This window comes from Elephas maximus, chromosome 17, assembly GCF_024166365.1.
Source record: "Elephas maximus indicus isolate mEleMax1 chromosome 17, mEleMax1 primary haplotype, whole genome shotgun sequence".
NCBI classification, from domain to species: Eukaryota; Metazoa; Chordata; class Mammalia; order Proboscidea; family Elephantidae; genus Elephas; species Elephas maximus.
In genome coordinates, this window is record NC_064835.1 from 62,807,867 (window position 1) to 62,826,833 (window position 18,967).

At 43.4% G+C, this 18,967-nt stretch overlaps 1 protein-coding gene across 4 annotated transcripts in view; it reads left to right on the plus strand.

The window, feature by feature from the left end:
* SFXN5 (sideroflexin 5) overlaps positions 1-18,967 on the plus strand; it is a 164,522-nt gene that overhangs the window by 13,016 nt on the left and 132,539 nt on the right. For 3 of the 4 annotated variants that reach the window (XM_049856851.1, XM_049856853.1, XM_049856852.1), the window contains exons 2-3: positions 3,943-4,011; positions 16,178-16,255. In XM_049856851.1, coding sequence (XP_049712808.1) covers positions 3,943-4,011; positions 16,178-16,255 — 147 coding nt within the window. The remainder of the gene's footprint in view (positions 1-3,942; positions 4,012-16,177; positions 16,256-18,967) is intronic. The other variant, XM_049856854.1, reaches the window with a different exon arrangement.

The following is an 18,967-nucleotide window of genomic DNA, read 5'->3' on the forward strand; positions in this document are numbered from 1 at the left end:
GATTATAAAGTCCAGAAACGTAGCAAATATACATGATATCATCAAGGGTATCTTTAATCTGTAAATAAATAAAGTAATAGTATCTGCATTTCCACATTTTATGATCACCCTGTATATTTACACATTATTTTTCCTCAACCATTTAAGAGTAGACCACATTTGTCCATGCTCTTTATCCTTTAAAATACTTCAGTGTGTATCTCTTAAGAACAAGGGCATTCTCTTACACAAACACCGCACGTGTGCTATACTCAGAAACTTAACATGGTTACAATACTTTGATCTGTGATCCACATTCCAATTTTGCCAATTGTCTCAATAATGTCCTTGAGAGCATTTCCCCCATTAGTCCACGGTCCAATCCAGAATCACGTGTTGCACTTAGTTGTCTTTTTATTCTCCTTTAATCTGGAACAGTTCCTCAGCCTTTCTTTGTCTTCATGACATTGGCACCTTTGATGAAGAGGGCCAGTTGTAGGGAATGTTTCCCAATCTGGGTTTGTCTGATGTTTCCTCCAATTTAGATTCAGTCCCACTGGAAGACTTTGTAGGATGGTGTGAACTTCTCAGGGTATCCATAGGCACACGGTGCAGCCACTGGGGATGTTGACTTTTATCACCCTGCCCAGGTTTTGTCTTGTTTCCCCATTGTATGCTTACTCCTTCCCCACCTTGTGCCTAATACACAGTCTATGGGGAGACAATCTAAGTCATGCAAATACCCTGCTCTCATCAAACTTTCCTTTAGGGTTAGCATCAGCTGATGACTCTTGCCTGAACCAATCATTAATACAGTGGTAAGTTTTTGGCTCACCACCCCGTCCACACTTATCAGTGCACCTTCTGCTGTTAGGAAGAGCTCTGTTTCCCCCATTGTTTCTTTGTTTGTCTTCGTTGTCAGTACATACCATGGATTCCTACTTTTTCAATGGGTTATAACCCATCACTGTTCTTAATTATTTTTATGCTCAAACTGTCCTAGATTTGGCCAGTGAGAGTCCCTTCAAGCCGGCTCCTGTGCCCTTTTAACACGTCTCCATTGTTTTGGGGACACTTTACTTTACGATACAACAAAATATACCAGTCTCACCCTGTACCTTCCCTGCCCCAGCCCTGGAATCAGCCATTTCTCCAAGGAGCCCTGATTCCTTTTAGTGAGGCATTATATTAGAGACCAGGATCTGAATGCCTTTTGGTCTTTTTGTTATTCATTTAATATCACCTGTTGTTGCTAGGTGCCCTTGAATCAGTTCTGACTCATAGTGACCCCATGTGCAACAGAAGGAAACACTGCTCCGTCCTGTGCCATCCTCACATTCATTGCTATGTTTGAGCCCATTGTGGCAGCTACTGTGTCAATCCATATCAGTGGGGGTCTTCCTCTTTTTCACTGACCCTCTACAAGCATGGAAACCCTGGTGGCCTAGTGGTTAAGTGCTACAGCTGTTAACCAAGAGATTGGGCAGTTTGAATCCACCAGGCGCTCCTTGGAAACTCTACAGGGCAGTTCTACTCTGTCCTATAGGGTCGCTATGAGTCGGAATCAACTCGACGGCAGTGGGTTTCTACAAGCATGGTGTCTTTTTCCAGGGACTGATCCTTCCTGATAATACGTCCAAAGTACATGAGATGGAGTCTCACCACACCCACTTCTAAGGAGCATTCTGGCTATACTTCTTCCAAGACAGATTTGTTTGTTCTGGCAGTCCATGGTATATTCAGTATTCTTCATCAACACCATAATCCAAAGGCATCAATCGTCTTCGTTCTTCCTTATTCATTTTCCAGCTTTCACATGCATCTGAGGCATTTGAAAGTACCATGGCTTGGGTCAGGTGCACCTTAATCCTCCAAGTGACATCGTTGCTTTTTAACACTTTAAAAAGGTCTTTTGCAGCAGATTTGCCCAATGCAATACGTCATTTGATTTCTCGACTGCTGCTTCCATGGGCATTCATTGTGGATCCAAGTAAACTGAAATCCTTGACAACTTCGATCTTTTCTCCATTTATCATAATGTTGGTTATTGGTTGTGAGGGTTTTTGTTTTCTTTATGTTGAGGTGAAATCCGTACTGAAGGCTATAGGCTTTGATCTTCAGTAAGTGCTTCAGGTTCTCTTCAGTTTCAGCAAAACAAGGTTGTGTCAGCTGCATATGGCAGGTTGTTAATGAGACCTTCTCCAATCCTGGTACATTCTTCACATAGTCCAGCTTCTTGGATTATTTGCTGAGCATACAGATTGAATAAGTATGGTGAAAGGATGCAACCCTGACACATACCTTTCCTGATTTTAAACCATGCAGTATCCTCTTGTTGTGTTCATACAACTGTCTCTTGATCTATGTACGGGTTCCTCATGAGCACAATTAAGTGTTCAGCAGTTCCCATTCTTTGTAATGTTACCCATAGTTTGTTATGCTCCACACAGTCAAATGCCTTTACATAGTCAATAAAACACAGGTAAACATCTTTCTGGTATTCTCTGCTTTTAGCAAAAATCCACCTAGCTCCATTCATCTCTTTGCCTATTAAGTTGCAATCATACTGCTTATTTGCACTTCACAAAATCATAAGCATTTTTTCCATGTTATAAATATTGTCTGAAAACATGGTTTTAAATAGCTACATGGTATTCAGTCATATGGATGGACCGTCATTATTTAGCCATCCATCCTTATAAATAATGCAGCCATGAACATCTTTGGCATATACCTGTAAGCACATCTCTGAACATCTTTGATTTTTTCCTTAGACTAAATTCTTAGAGGTGACATTTGCCAGGCCAACAATGTGAGCATCACGTATGTGTGTCTTAAGTGGGGACATGGTTTAGTCCATTTCAGTTATGTTAGACAAGTAACATTTTTAGTTAGGAATGGTGCTACAACTTGACCTGGCTTGTGAAATGCAGCACCTGGGTGGGGGCAAAGGTAGGGAGTAGAAAGGGTGCTGCATGCAGGGGCTGCCACGGTGAGCAGAGAGATGGAGGCAGGATGGGGATGTTGAGGTGACCTGGGGCCTGTTGCAGAGACTTTATTGGGAAGGGAAAGGACCAGAGGTTGGCTGCCAGTCCGATGGTCTAGCGAGCAAGAGGAGGGAGTGTGGAGGCTTCCATTTCCTCCACCATGCACAGGATGGTGCTTGGAGAGCTGTGGGGCTCCAGGGAGGAAGCAGGAGCCCAGTGAGGCATGAACCCCCACCCCCTCACTTGGCACCCTCTCCCCTCTCCTTGGGACCAGCTTTGCCTAGTTGGCTCTGTCCCCAGGGCAGAAGGCCCAGTGGAGGCGTTGCTTGGTTTCCTTTCATTGTGCTGTAATGCCTGTGGCCTGTTTAGCACAAAGCCCTGCTTTTCCAGGGCCCCTGCTCTGAAGCAAGGCTGGGGGGCAGCTGGCCCCTGTCCTGCACCTCTTGGCAGCTCCAGCGCTATGGGTGAAGGAGGGCCTGAGGGCTGTAAGGCTGGTACTATCTTGTTTGAGTTAGTAGTGAGAGACATCCCCGAGGGGGCAGAGCCTGAGCTGGGCCCTGAAGACCTGTGAGGGGCAGGCGGGACCCTCTCTCACCTAGGAGGCCCTAGGGAAGGCTGGGAGAGGGCTAAGGAGGAGGTCTCATCTCCAACCTGCACGCCCGGTGGTGCTTGGGGGCTTCTGGAGGGCAAATCTCAGGACACTGGGAGAGAGGGAGGAAAACAGAGCACCTTGAAGAGAAGTCAAGAAGATCACTGAGTGCCAGTCTTCATGGTCTTTCTGAGTTGACTTTAGAAAGCCGTCAGATCTGGGAAAGCTGCCCCCAGGGCCCTGAACAGTGATATTCATCACCTCTATGGGTCCTCGGGGGGGTTGTGGGGCCCCAATAATAAGGGTGAGCTTCTGGGTGGGATTCCCCTGTGTCTGGAGGATGGTGTACAGCAGCTGATCTATTCTCCTCTCCTACCCCTTCTCTAGACTTCCTTCTATGGCCGCTTTAGGCACTTCTTGGATATCATTGACCCTCGCACACTCTTTGTCACTGAGGTAAGTCATGGCTGGCACTCTCAATGGCTCTTGTACCTTGTCACTTCAGAAGATCCATGGGTCATGTGAAGAAGCAGGAAGGGTGACGGATGAAAAAGATAAGGGGGTGGTGGCAGGTGAGAGGAAAATATATATATATTTGAGTGTATACACTGTGATATGTGCTTTATATACATATTTCATTTGGATCTCACAATACCGCTTCAAGGTAGATATCGTTATTATCTAAAATTTTAACAAAATTATTACTGACTATATGGATTATATGCTCATTATAAAAGTTGAAACAATACAGATACGTTTAACTAGAACAAAAAACATCCTTTTATACATCTTCTCTACCCAGCTCCCTCTTCTCATAGGTGACTGTTAATGGCTTTAAATGGCAGGTTTGTGGTATAACTTGCCTTTTTTAGATGTGTATTTTTATGAGTTTTGACAACTGTATTCGTTTATATACCCACCACCACAATCAAGACATAGAACATTTCCATCACCCTCAAAAGTTCTCCCCAGCCCAGCCCCTGGCAACCACTGATGTGTTTTCTGTCCTTATTATTTTGCTGTTTCCAGTATGTCATATAAATGAAATCCTACAATATGTAGCCTTTTATGCCTGGCTTCTTTCCTTCTAGCATAAAGCTTTTGAGACTTATCTATGATGTTGTGTGTATCAGTAGTTCATCCATTTTTATTGTTGAGTAGTATTCCATTGAATGGAAATTCCACTGAATTTGTTTATCCATTTACCTATTGATGAACACCTGGACTGTTTGAAGTTTTTGAAAATTGTGAATAAAACTTCTGTGAACATTCTTTGTGTGGATATGTGTTTTTATTTCTCTTGGGTAAATAACTAGGAATGTGACTGCTGGCTCATATGCTAAGTGTGTGTTTGTAGGAAACTGCCAAGCCATTGTTCACAGTGGTTGGATCATTTTACATTCCCATCTGCAATGTATGAAAGTTCCAGTTGCTCCACATCTTCACCAACACTTGATATTGTCAGTTTAAAATTTTTTTTTATTATAGTCATTCTGAGAGATTATTCTTATAGGCTTTTTAAATGTACTTACAAATGTTTATGGGAATGTGTGCCAATAAAAAATAGCAAATAATTATTAAGCATTTACTATGAGCCAGGTAGTCTTGTAAGCATCTTACATGCATTAGTTGATCAGATTAAGTCAAAGCCAGTGCTACGAGGTAGATATTATTATAAGTTCCATTTTACAGATGAGAAAACAGAAGTTAAGTCTCATGCACATGGTCACAGAGCTGGCAAGTGGTGGTGCCAGGGTATGAACTAAGGTAAGCTTGTCTCCAGAACTAATTACCCTTAGCCAGTTTGCTCTCGCGTTCAGGTAACTTGAGTTAAGGGAACTTATCCAAAATCAGTTAGCTAACAGAAGGCCTGAACTCAGGCCCTGGGTCCCTGCAAACCCTGGAGTGAGGCATTGATCCTCTGAGTCTGCTTCCCAAGTGTACAGGACTTCACTGTACATCTTTTCTGTGCTGAGCTTAGTCTCAGGGTTGATCTGCTCTAGGAGGGAAAAACCATGATGGAAGGAAGCATAAGGCTTGCTGGATACCTGGGCCTAGGACCATCCTAGATGAATGTAGTCCAGTAATGTGAAATGTAGAAACTACCCTGTTATGTGGTTTCTTACTGCATCTCAGCAAGAATGAAGAGCTCAGGTATTTTATTGCCTGGCCTTATCTACCCTTCTGCCCTTGTAGGTCTACCACCTCTTGAAGTCAAAGCAGCTGTACTTCTAGGCTCTGTCAGGGGCATCCAAAAGAGTTCTTATGTGTTTATATAAAAATTTTGGAAGAGCACCATACTAGAGAAACTACTTACTACCTAGCCTAGGTAATGTGTCTTAATAGAAAGTTCTAGAACTGTGTAAAACTAAATACAATTGCAGTCCTAAAATCCTGACACAAATGCCACCTGCTTGATTGAGAAGTCAGCAGAGGCCAATACTTAACTCAAAGTCTAGAGGTGCTAATGGTGGACTTTGAGGCATGCTGAGAGATAGATGGAGGGAGGCTTGGGAGGTAGGGAGGCATTTTAGTGTTCCTCAGAATTACCACAAGCAGGAAGTGGCTTTGGGGAGGGATGACCAGCTATATACCTCCCCTTCGGTTCCATTCCCAGACCATTTCATTTCACAACTCCTCCTTGTACCACATCTTTCTTTTTCAACTCTTGCATTTTAAAAGACCCCAGTGTTCTCATACATCAGTAAACTATTTTAGTTGGTTTCCTCTATCAATACATACAAAAATATCATACTTTACTATTAATTGAAATGTCAAAACCAGTTAAATATTTACTGACTAGAACATAACCAAAGCAATGGCAATTTTAGAATATTCCTTGATTTCCACATGCTCCCTCCCCTCATCAGAAATTCTAATTGGATTTCCAGAAACATACACACCTCCCCTGCCCTCTGCACCCCATTTGGAACTATTTCCAGCACAACTTGCCACCCTTTCAGAAAGCTTCTGCCCACAGAAAGTCTTCTAGTCCCTAAAAACTCTGAAAGGGCCATGAATGGGGCTTGCAGATGAGGTAGGCAGTGGGCTTAACCTTTGCTGGCTCTAGCCCAGGCAGGTTGCTTAGCAAAGCCATCTCTATGAAGCAGTGAGAAATCTGAGGTGCCGAGGGGAAAGTTTCTTACCTGAACCCCTCCCCCACAAGCTGTAGATACTGGGAGGTCCCTTCTGGCTGATGTCCTGGGAGGAAACATGGGGCAATGGCTGCCCAGTTGGAGGAGATCTGGGTTGGGCCTGTTTGTGAGAAAACCAGACCCATTGCCATGAAGTTGATCCCAACTCATAGCAACCCAGGGTGGAACTTCCCCATAGGGTTTCCAATGAGCAGATGGTAGATTCAAACTGCCAACCTTTTAGTTAGCAGCCGAGCCCTTAACCACTGCACCACCAGGGCTCCTTGTCTGGGAGGGTGGGAGGATAATGGCGGACTTGAGGGAGTGGCTCTGGAGCTGGTTTCCTGAGCTGGAAAGATCCTGAACAGCTGAGCCATACATATGGTGACCGGGTTCTGAGGGGCAGTAGCTGACTCAATAGATAGACTCATCTTAAGGAAGTTCTGCAGCTACTTGTTTGCCATTTATAACTGATCCAGCTTTAAAAAGATTCCAACCCTTGTATGTGTAATGAGGTGGAGAAAATTTTATTCACCATAATTTCCCTTAAGAAGAAGGCTGTCTTTGTTCTAAGAATGCTTTGAACAGGATCTCAGAGGAGGGAGGAGGTTGCTCTGCTTGGCAGAGGGGGAAGAATTGTGCTTTTTGATTCTAAAAGGAGAGAGGAGAGAGAAGGAAAAAAAAAAAAAAGGAAAAACAGTGGGATGGAGCACAAGAAACTGGGGTAAGCTGTAAGGACAGTAAAAGAAATCCCACAATGGGAACTGGACTGGGGGCCCTTTGGAGATGGGTGATGTCCCCTGTGCTTGAGAAAGTTGCAGTGTTGCAATACTATCCCCTCCATCATCATTCCTGGGGATTTGTCGGTAAAGTCTGCCTGGTTCATGAAATTTCTACGAGAATACATTTTTGGGGGGATCTTGAAGGGTGTGAGTCTCTGTCCACAGTGCAGTGCGTGCAGAATCTAGCCTGAGGAAGGAAACCAGCAGGAGCTTGCAGAACCCCCGAGGAGAAGGGTTTGGCCTTTCACATAGGCTGTGGAATTAATATCTAGATTTCTGAGGGGCAAAGCTGTACCAGCTGACATCAAAGTTACATTTTTTTTTTAATTTATTTTGGCAAAATATATACAGGTTTCCCCCACTATCCAAAAGTACAGCGTTCCTATGAAACCTTTTGTAAGCTAAAATGGTGTAAAGCAAAGAAGCGATTACCATTAATTTATATGGGGAAATTTTTGAGCATTCCCAGATCCAAAAAATAACCTGCCAAATCATACCAAATGACACATGAAACCTAAAACAACACTAACATGTAGTAAAAGCTGAGATGCTGAGTGTAGCTCCTGGGGAAAGAGCTTGGCAATGCCACTCTCACTGCTCGGGGTGCATGCTGCCTTTTTAATTAACGGCTTGCTGCAAAGCAAATGCTGAACACTATTTCTGCTTTTCGCCTTTTATCGTAAAAGTGAAAATCCTCTTCGGATTTCTTTTGATTAGTGAAAACAGGTACTAATGTAGGTTTTCGAAAAAGCAAAGTGGCGTACTAACTAGACAATAGGTAAGTGGTAACTGGTGAAGGGTAAGAGTACACAAAACAGGGGAAGTCAGCACAACTTAAGCAAGGCAAGGTCATGCAAGCTTCATAGACACATCCAAACTCCTTGAGGGATCGAATTACTGGGCCGAGGGCTGGGGACCATGATCTCAGGGGACATCTAGCTCAATTGGCATAACATAGTTTATTAAAAAAATGTTCTATATCCTATTTTGGTGAGTAGCGCCTGGGGTCTTAAAAGCTTGTGGGCGGCCATCTAAGATATTCCACAGGTCCCACCCCATCTGGAGCAAGACAGAATGAAGAAAACCAAAGACACATGAGGAAGATTAGTCCAAATGTCTAATGTACCACAACTACCACAGCCTCCACCAACTAGGTGGTGCTTGGCTACCATTACTGACTGTTCTGACAAGGATTGCAACAGAGGGTCCTGGGCAGAGCAGGAGAAAAATGTAGAACAAAATTCAAACTCACAAAGACCAGACTAACTCTTCTGACAGACACTGGAGAGGCCCAGAGAATGGCCTTCGGACACCCTTTTAACTCAGTACTGAAGTCACTCCTGAGGTTCCCCCTTCAGCCAAAGATTAGACAGGCCCGTAAAACAATAATACACGTAGCTCAACCATGTATATGAGACTAAATGAGCACGCTAGGCCAGCGGCAAGGACAAGAAGGCAGGAGGGGACAGGAAAACTGGACAAATGGAAAAGGGGAACCCAAGGTTGAGAAGGGGAGAGTGTTGACATGTTGCGGGGCTGGCAACCAGTGTCACGAAACAATATGTGTATTAATTGTTTAAAGAGAAACTAATTTGCTCTGTAAACCTTCATCTAAAGTACACACACACACACACAAAAAGCGAAGTGGCATAAAGCAAACTTTCAAAAAGCTGGGAATACCTATATAACAAAACATTTGCCCTTTTAACCATTTTTAAGTGTACACTTCTGTGATGTTGATTACATTCACTGTGTTGTGCAGCCATCACCACTATTCATTTACAGATGTTTTTCGTCACCCCAAACAGAAACTTAGTGCCCCTGAAGCAATAACTCCCCATTTCCCTCCCCCTCCACAGCCCCTAGTAACCACTAATAAACTTCTATGTCTATACATTTGCCTATTCTTCATATGCCATACAAGTGGGATCATGCAGTATTGGTCCTTTTTGTGTGTGACTTACTTCACTGAGCATATTTTCAAGGTTCATCCATGTTGTAGCGTGTATCAGAACTTCATTTCTTTTTATGGCTTAGTAGTATTCCATTGTATGGCTGTACCACATTTTGTTTATCCATTTGTCTGTTGATGGACACTTGGGTTGTTTCCACTTTTTGGGCTATTGTTAATCATGCTACAGTGAACGTTGGTATATGAGTATCTGTTTGAGTCCCTGCTTTCAGTTCTTTTGGGTATATGCTGAGGAATGGAATTGTTAGGTCATATGGTAATCCTAGGAAACCCTGGTGGCGTAGTGGTTAAGTGCTATGGCTGCTAACCAAAGGGTTAGCAGTTCAGATCTGCCAGGCGCTCCTTGGAAACTCTATGGGACAGTTCTGCTCTGTCCAGTAGGGTCACTATGAGTTGGAATCGACTCAACAGCACTGAGTTTGGTTTTTGTTTTTTTTTATGGTAATACTATGTTTAACTTTTTGAGGAACTGCCAAGCTGTTTTTTACAGTGGCCGCAGCATTTTACATTTCTACCAGCCATACGTGAGGGTTCCAATTTCTCAGCACCCACACTTGTTATTTTCCATTTTCTTGATAATAGCCATCCTAGTGGGTGTGAAGTGGTTTTTTTATTGTGGCTTTGATTTGCATTTCCCTGTTGACTAGTGATGGAGCCCTGATGGCTCCAACCATTAGGAGCTTGACTGCTAACTGAAAAGTTTGCAGTTCAAACTCACCCCGCGGCCCCATGGAAGAAAGACTTGGTGATCTGTTGCTGTAGAGATTACAGACAAGAAAACCGTATGGGGCAGTTCTACTCTGTCACATTGGGTCGCCAGGGGTTGGAATCGACTTGAGGGCACCTAACAACAATGACTAATGATGTTGAGCATCTTTTCATGTGCTTATTGGCCATTTGTATATCTTCTTTGGAGAAATGTCTATTCAAGTCCTTTGCCCATTTTTTAAATTTATTACTTATTTTCGTTGTTGAGAATATACGCAGCGGAACATACACTAATTCAACAATTTCTACATGTACAATTCAGTGACACTGATTACATTTTTTGAGTTGTGCAACCATTTTCACCCTCCTTTTTTGAGTTGTTTCTCCCTCATTCACATAAATTCACTGCCCCTAAGTTTCCTAATCTTGCTTTACCCGTTTTAAAATTAGGTTGTCTTTTTGTTGTTGAGTTGGAAGAGTTTTTTTTATAATATATATGATTTCCAGATATTTTCTCCCATTCTGTAAGTTCTGTCTTCACTTTCTTGAAAAAGCCCTTTGATGTACTTTTTTTTTTTTATGAAGTCCAATTTATTATTATTTTTTCTTTTGTGCTGGTGTTTTTGGTGTCACATCTAAGAATCCATTGTAAGAATCTAAGTCCTGAAGCTTTACCTGTACGTGTTATTCTAAGAGTTTTATGGTTTTAGTTCTTACATTTAGGTCATTGATCCATTTTGAGTTAATTTTTCTATGTGGCCTGAGGTATGGGCCCGACTTCATTCTTTTGCGTGTGGAGATGCATTTGTCTCAGCACCGTTTGTTGAAGACAGTATTCTTTCCCCATTGAATGGGCTTGGCACCCTTGTTGAAGATCAGTTGGCCATAGATGTATGGGTAAGTTACTTCTAGTTATGGATGGAAGATGAAAGGAATTTGCTCTTCTGAATTCAATAATTATTTAAGGAAATGGATGAGTGACAGATTTTCATACTAATTGGAATAGTGTTAATAATAACAACTTAGTACATACTAGTATTGGTGTAGTAATCTGAAACTATTTGGGATGTACTGTAGGATAGAGTCGCTATAAGTCAGAATCAACTCGATGGCAATGAGTTTGGGTTTTTTTGGTAGGATAGAGTTAGTAAATAATCGTACTGATGTTGAGAGCTAGGGTTCTCACTGGAGGAGTAGGGAGCCAGGGATTGTTGTAGACTATGGGGAGGAAGAATGTCCTGGGGAAGGGAACTGTATGGCAAGGTCAGGAGGTGGGAACATGTAGGCAGGACCCAGAGGGTGGTGGTTCATTTTGCCAGAAGGTGGGAGTGTGAAATGTTTTCGGGTGCTGTTTACCTCCTGGCCTCTGTCTTATCTCATGTGGTGTTACCACTGCCATCTCATGTTTAATATATTAAATTTGATTATAATAAATTAAATATAATAGTATATTTAAATCATTTGGACATCGCTGTTAGCCAAAGAGTAACCGTCTGCATTTAGTTTGGGGGTGGGTTGTGGTGCTCTTCCCACGCCTCTAGAAAAGATTAGTTTTGCTTCTGATGATTCTGTCGCCAACTTTTCTTTACGTGCCCTTTCCTTTCTGTGTCTCTCTCTCTTCTCCCAGCCATCCTGATATCCTGTAGTCTCTGGCTACCACTCTAACACTCCAAGACTGCCCCTTTGCTTCCTCCCTCTTCCCCCTCAGGGACTTGGGGGCAGGCCTGGAGGGGCAGACTCTCCTCTGCTCAACCATCTGCCACTGGAGAAGACCTCTCCCAGGTGCGTGTGTTTCCAGAGGGACCTCCTGGGGACCAGACAAGGAGCGACCCTCACAGAGACACTTTCTGACTGACAGGCAGGCAGTAGGCAGGCAGGCTGGTGAAGGAGATGGAGTTTGGGAAGTGGCAGCTTGGGGTGTTCCCCTCCACCTCTTGCTAGGGCTCCGGAGAGGGGCCACAGCCTTGTCTGTGGGCCCACAGGGCCCCTCAAAGTTCTTTGCATTCAGGGCTGCTGCTGCCTGCTTTTTCCTGGTTGAAAAGACTTCCTTCAGAGTTCACCCTGCCACCAACCTCCCAGGCTTTTCCCACCCCTCCAATACCCAGGCCCTTCTGCCAAGTCTCACAGTACAGCAGAGTGAAAGGAGGGCTTAAAGCAGGGAGGCTCTTCCAGCCCCCAGAACAGCCAGCTGTCAGGCATCCCTCGTGACCAGTGGCTTAGGGTCTTGACTGTCCCACAGGGCCTGGGGCTCCAGCCCCAGTAGGGGCTCTGGTTGAAAGTTAGTAAGGCCCAAGGCCAGCCTGTAGGCCCTTGGGTGGTGCAAGTGGTTTGTGTTCGACTGCTAACCTAAAGGTTGGCGGTTTGAAACCATCCAGTGGCTCCGTGGAAGATAAAGCCTGATGATCTGCTCCTCTGAAAGTTACAGCCAAGAAAACGCTGTGGAGCAGTTCCACTCTGTAACATATCGAGGTCGCCATAAGTAGGAATCGTCTCTGTGGCAATTTTTTTTTAAGGCCAGCCTATAGCCAGCCCCCAGCGGCAGAGAAACACACTCTAGCTTCCTTCAATCCTGAACTTTCGGCCTTGTCTTCAGGAACTTTGGATTTAGTTCTCTTTCAGTCCATGTCTTTTGCCAAGCTCACGGCTCTTTGGAACTTATTCTTTTGGCAGGAGGGCTCCCATTGATGACCATGTCAAATGAGATGGAATCTGGCCAGGTTGTTATAGGAACTCAGGAGAATCCTGTAAGTGGGAAAACTAATGAGAACACGGGGCCATTCACCACTCAGTGTTGGAAAGTGGAGCATTAATTTGCAGGCCAGCAGGGCCTGCGACAGCGGAGGAACTGGGCTTCGGTGGGGAGCTTGCAGTATCACCAGGAGGCCTTGAGGCTGTTGGGTGTGTGTATAGAGGATGGGCAAAGCAAGAGTTTGACTGAACTCTGGGTTCAGATACCGAATTTCTTACTTAGTTACTACCCATGCAACCATAAGCAAGTTAAAACGATCAATATGATACCATTTTTGTTGAAAAACAAATGTATTAAGTCTAGAAGGAAAACCAACCTCACTCTTGCATGATTATCTCAGTGTTGTGATTACAGGTGATTTAAAATTAGGTTTTGTGATTTTCTTTTTTTGGTGACATTTTCTCTAAACAACATGGATTACTTATATAATTGGGGGGAAAAAAACTCACAAAGACATCTCCACTTTGGAAACAGATTCTGAGAAGGGACTTTTTGTAATCTAAGAATTGATGTCCATACTTTTAAGGAGGGGAAGTTCAGTACTTTTTAGCATTCAGGCTACCTTTTCCTGACCCCTTGTCTGCCAATGGTTCAACTATTGGCAGCTCTGGGTTATATCAGTGCCAGACACAGGTACTTCACACACAGGCCTGAAGGATCGAGGGCAGACTGGCTGGCTTGTCTGGGTGGATGGTTATTCCTGCTGTTAGAGCCTAGGAGGCAGCTGTTCATTTCTCTTCCCATGCAACCACCCGGTCAGCCAGCTTAGCAAAGCCCCAGTCTGCCCCACTAGGGCACCCATCCTGGTGCTGCTCCTTTTTTTTAGACCAAGGGGCTTACGTTGAGGTCTCTCTGCACTCCTGTCCCCAGCCAGGTATGTCCCTCAGACAAAAGGGAGGAGGGTAGCGCCACTGGGTTTCCCCCTCACAGTGGGCATTCGTGATGTCTGGGCCCCTCATCTGGCCCTTGACACAGGCTGCCTTCTATCACCATTGTCTGTTGTTAATTTTTCTGAGGTACAACATAAACCAGTTGCCGTTGAGTTGCCTCCGATTCATGTCGACTCCATGTGTGTCAGAGTAGCGCTGTGCTCCACAGGGTTTTCAATGGCTGGTTTTTGGGAAGTAGATTGCCAGTCCTTTCTTCCCAGGCACCTCTGGGTGGACTCAAACCACCAACCATTTGGTTAGCAGCTGAATATGTTACCTGTTTGTACCTCCCAGGGACTTCATATATGTATATGCATACATCTAGCACAACATTCATATAATAAAACATACATGTAAAACCTTAAGTGTATAGCTACGTAAGTTTTTATGTATGTTTATATCTATGTAACCACCACTCGGATAAAGATATCAAACATTTCTGTCATTCCAGAGGGTTCCTTCTTGCCCTTTCCAAGTCAGTACCTCCCTCCAAAGGTAACACTTATAATGGTCTCTACTTCCATAGGTTAGTTTTGCATCCCTTTGAACTTTATGCATGCTCTCTTGTGTCTAGTTTCTCTCACTCATTATTATGTGTATTAGCTGTCTGTCACTCCAAAATCTAGTGGCTTAAAACATCAACAATTCATTATTTTGCTCATTGATCTTCAATTTGGGCAGGGCTCAGAGGGTTTGGTTTGTCTCTGCTCCATTTGGAATCAGTGAGGGCAGCTTGACTGGGGGCTGGAAGATCCATTTCAGATGGCTCACTCACATGTTGGGCAAGCTTGTGCAGCCTAGGCTCAGCTGGAGCTGTGGGCCAGGGGCCTCAGTTCATAGCTGCATGGGTCTTGGGCTTCCTTCCAGTATGATGGCTGGAACAGGCATCCCAAGAGAACAAGGTGGAAGTGCAAGGCATTTTGATGACTGAGCCTAAGAAGCCACATTGCATCATTTCTGCCCTCTGTTGGTTGAGGTAGTCACAAAGGCCTGCCTAGGGTCAGGGGGTGGGGACATAGATTCCACTCTGGATGGGGGTGTGGGAAGGTTCTAAAAGAGCATGGGGGATGGGAGTTATTGGGGCAACCATCTTTGGAAAATACAACCAGCCACATTATGTCTGGGAGATCCATCCACGTTGTTACATGCATTCATAGTTTGCTTTTTTAATTACTGCATAGTATTCCATCGTGCGTGCAGACTACTTTTCACTTACCCATTTCCTATTGGTTAACAATTGAGTTGCTTCCAGTTTTGGGCTATTGTGAATAGTGCTGCTATGAACATTCTTACACAGGCCTTTAGGTGGACAAAGATTGTCTTCTGTCACTGTTGCTGTCTCTGTCGTTTTTAAGTTTGAAAAAATCATACAATTCTATTAGCTTTTTTTCCCTCTCCCTCCCCATCGGTCACTGTAGCCATATGTATTTTAATATGTAAATCTCCGCTAAACCAACCAAAACCAAACCTGTTGCTGTCGAGTCGATTCCAACTCATAGCGACCCTATAGGAGAGAGTAGAACTGCCCCATAGGGTTTCCAAGGAGCAGCTGGTGGATTCGAACTGCTGGCCTTTTAAATAGCAGCCGAGCTCTTAACCATCTCCACTAGTATTTATATAATGTTTTTTAAAAGAGATTGTATAAGTATTACAAAAATATATCCTCTTTATAAAAACTTTCAATATTACTATTAAGATTAAAGTTTCTTCTGACAATTCTGGGCCCTTTTTATCCCTATCTGAGGTAACATTGGCGGTGTAGTGGTTAAGTGCTACGGCTGCCAACCAAGAGGTCGGCAGTTCACATCCGTCAGGCGCTCCTTGGAAACTCTATGGGGCAGTTCTACTCTATCCTATAGGGTCGCTGTGAGTCGGTATTGACTCCACGGCAGTGGGTTTGGTTTTTGGTTTGGAAGTAACATATTTTACCAGTTGGGTGGGTCTCCTTCCAGAGCTTTTCTTCAGGGGTTTACATATGTAAGTATTCTTATAGAAAATATTATTTTATATGTGTGTGAGCTTTGTTTGTTTGGTACAATGAATGACGTCACACTGCTCTGCAATTTGCTTTCTCTCTACATCTTAGAGATACAGCCACAGGGTCATATGCAGATCTACTTCACTTTTTAAACTGGCAAATAGTGTTTCATAGTGTTACCAGGCCACTGTTGGTTAGCCATTTTCCTACAGAAGGACATTTAGTTTGTATCCTTCTTTATTGTTTCGTTTGTGTTGCATGAGACCTTGTCCATGAGACACTGTAATACTTGATTATTACTAATGCAGCCCTACAAAGGAAAGAAGCCCTGGATCTGTGCCCCTCAATGTCGCTTTCCTTTCTCCTGCAGAGACGTCTCAGAGAGGCTGTGCAGCTGCTGGAGGACTACAAGCATGGGACCCTGCGCCCTGGGGTCACCAATGAACAGGTACTTCTCCTGGAGGTGGGAGTGACGGCAGGTGGGAAGGGGAAGGGAACCCCGTCTACACCCTCAGCAATGACCTCTACTGCTGCTGCATACCACTGTGGGCTTCTGGCTCTTTGGAAGGGATATTCAGATCTCTCCTGAATCCTGGGTGTATTGGGAAGCGTGGGGCTGATAAGACTTAAAAAAAAAAAAAAAAAAGACTAGACAAGCCCAAAGGCAGTGATGGTGCTGGAGCCCGTGTGGCCTTCAAGAGCTAATTGTGTACATCTCTTCCTACCTCCACATCCAGTGATATCATGGTGGTAGCTTGAAATCAGCTATGGTGGGAATATTTACATCATAAGAAACAAAACCATTGATTAATATGCCGAGGTGTTTCTTTTTGTTCGTAAATTTTAACTAAAAAAAAATTAAAAGTTAAAATTAATTTTAATTTTTTCCCAAAGCAATACATGGGCGTAGTTCAAAAAGTCAAGTAGTGCTAAAACACTTGCAAAAAAAACTGTCAATATGCTCCCCGTCTCTCCTCAGTTCCCGTTCCTAGTCCCCAGAAGCAACTACTTTTAGCTGTTTGGTTTTTTCTTTTTTTTTCAGCCAGAGATCCATATTTAAAACCAATATGCTTACTTTTCCTGCTACTTCTCAATTTGATCTTTTGCATTATCTATTATGGTAGAATGGCCCCAGTGGCCTAGTGGTTAAGACCTTGACTGCTAACCAAAAGTTCAGTTTGAATTCACCAGCCACTCTTTGGAAACCCTCCGGGGCAGTTCACTCTGTCCTGTAGGGTTGCTATGAGTTGGAATTAACTCGACAGCAACTGATTTTTGCTTTTTTTTTTCAGTATGGTAGATGAGCATCCTGCTTTCTTATTACCCACCCCATAAATACATTTCTCCTTCCCATACCACTCATCCTACCAACATAGTTATCATGGCTTTTGGGTATGTCAATATTCAATATCATATTATTGTTGTTAGATGCCATCTAGTTGGTTCCAACCCGTAGTGACCCTAAGCACAACAGAACAAAACACTGCACGGTCCTACACCATCCTCACATTCGTTGCTATGTTTGAACCCATTGTTCCTCTTTTTCACTGACACTCTACCAAGCATGATGTTTTTCTCCAGAGACTGGTCCCTCCTGATCACATGTCCAAAGTAAATGAGACGAAGTCTCGCCTCCCTTGCTTCTAAGGAGTATTCTGGCTGTACTTCTTCCAAGACAGATTGGTTTGTTCTTCTGGCAGTCAATATTCTTCGCCTACACCGTAATTCAAAGGCTTCAATTCTTCTTTGGTCTTCTTTATTCATTGTCCAGATTTCACATGCAAATGAGGCAATTGAAAATACCATGGGTTGGGTCAGGAGCAACTTGTCCTTGAAGTGAGATCTTTGCTTTTCAACACTTTAAAGAGGTCTTTTGCAGCAGATTTGCCCAGTGCAATACCTTGTTTGATTTCTTGACTGCTGCTTCCATGGGTGTTGATTGTGGATCCAAGTAAAATGAAATCCTTGACAACTTCAGTCTTTTCTCTGTTTATCATGATGTTTCTTATTGGTCCAGCAGTAGAAGTGAGGATTTTTGTTTTCTTTATGTTGAGGTATAATCCCTCCTGGAGGCTGTAGTCTTTGATCCTCATCAGTGAGTACTTCAAGTCATCTTCATTTTCGGCAAGCAAGGTTGTGTTATCTGCATATTGCAGGTTGTTAATGAGTCTTCTTCCAATCCTGCTGCCATGTTATTCTTCACACACGCAGGTTCTTAGATTATTTGCTCAGCGTACAGATTGAATAAGTATGGTGAAGGGATACAATCCTGACGCACACCTTTCATGATTTTAAACCAATCAGTATTCTCTTGTTCTGTTTGAACGACTGCCTCTTGGTCTATGTACAGGTTCTACATGAGCACAGTTAAGTGTTATGGAATTCCCATTCTTCGCAATGTTATCCATAATTTGTTATGATCCACACAATCAGATGCCTTTTCATAGTCAATAAAACACAGGTAAACATCCTTCTGGTATTCTCTGCTTTCAGCCAGGATCCATCTGACGTCAGCAGTGATACCCCTCATTCCACGTCCTCTTCTGAAGCTTGAAATTCTGGCAGCTCCCTGTCGATACACTGCTGCAACTGCTTTTGAATCATCTTCAAAATTTTACTTGTGATATTAATTTTGTTCAGTAATTCTCTCATTCTGCTGGATCACCTTTCTTTGGAGTGGGCACAAATTTGGATCTCTTCTAGTTGGTTGGCCAGGTAGTTGTCTTTCAAATTTTTTGGCAGAGACGAGTGAGTCCTTCCAGCGTTGCATCTCTTTGTTGAAACATCTCAATTGTATTCCTTCAACTCCTGGAGCCTTGTTTTTTGCTAATGCCTTCAGTGCAGTTTGGACTTCTTCCTTCAATACCATTGATTCTTGATCAGATGCTACCTCCTGAAATGGATGAAGGTCGACCGATTCTTTTCGACACAGTGATTCTGCGTATTCCTTCCGTCTTTTGATGCTTCTTGCATCTTTCAATATTTTACCGATAGGATCCTTCAGTATTGCAACCAAAGGCTTCAGTTTTTTTTTTTTTTCTTTTTTCCAGTTCTTTCAGCTTGAGAAATGCCAAATGTGTTCTTCCTATTTGGTTTTCTAACTCCAGGTCATTGCACATTTAATTATAATGCTTTATTTTGTCTTCTCAAGCTGCCCTTT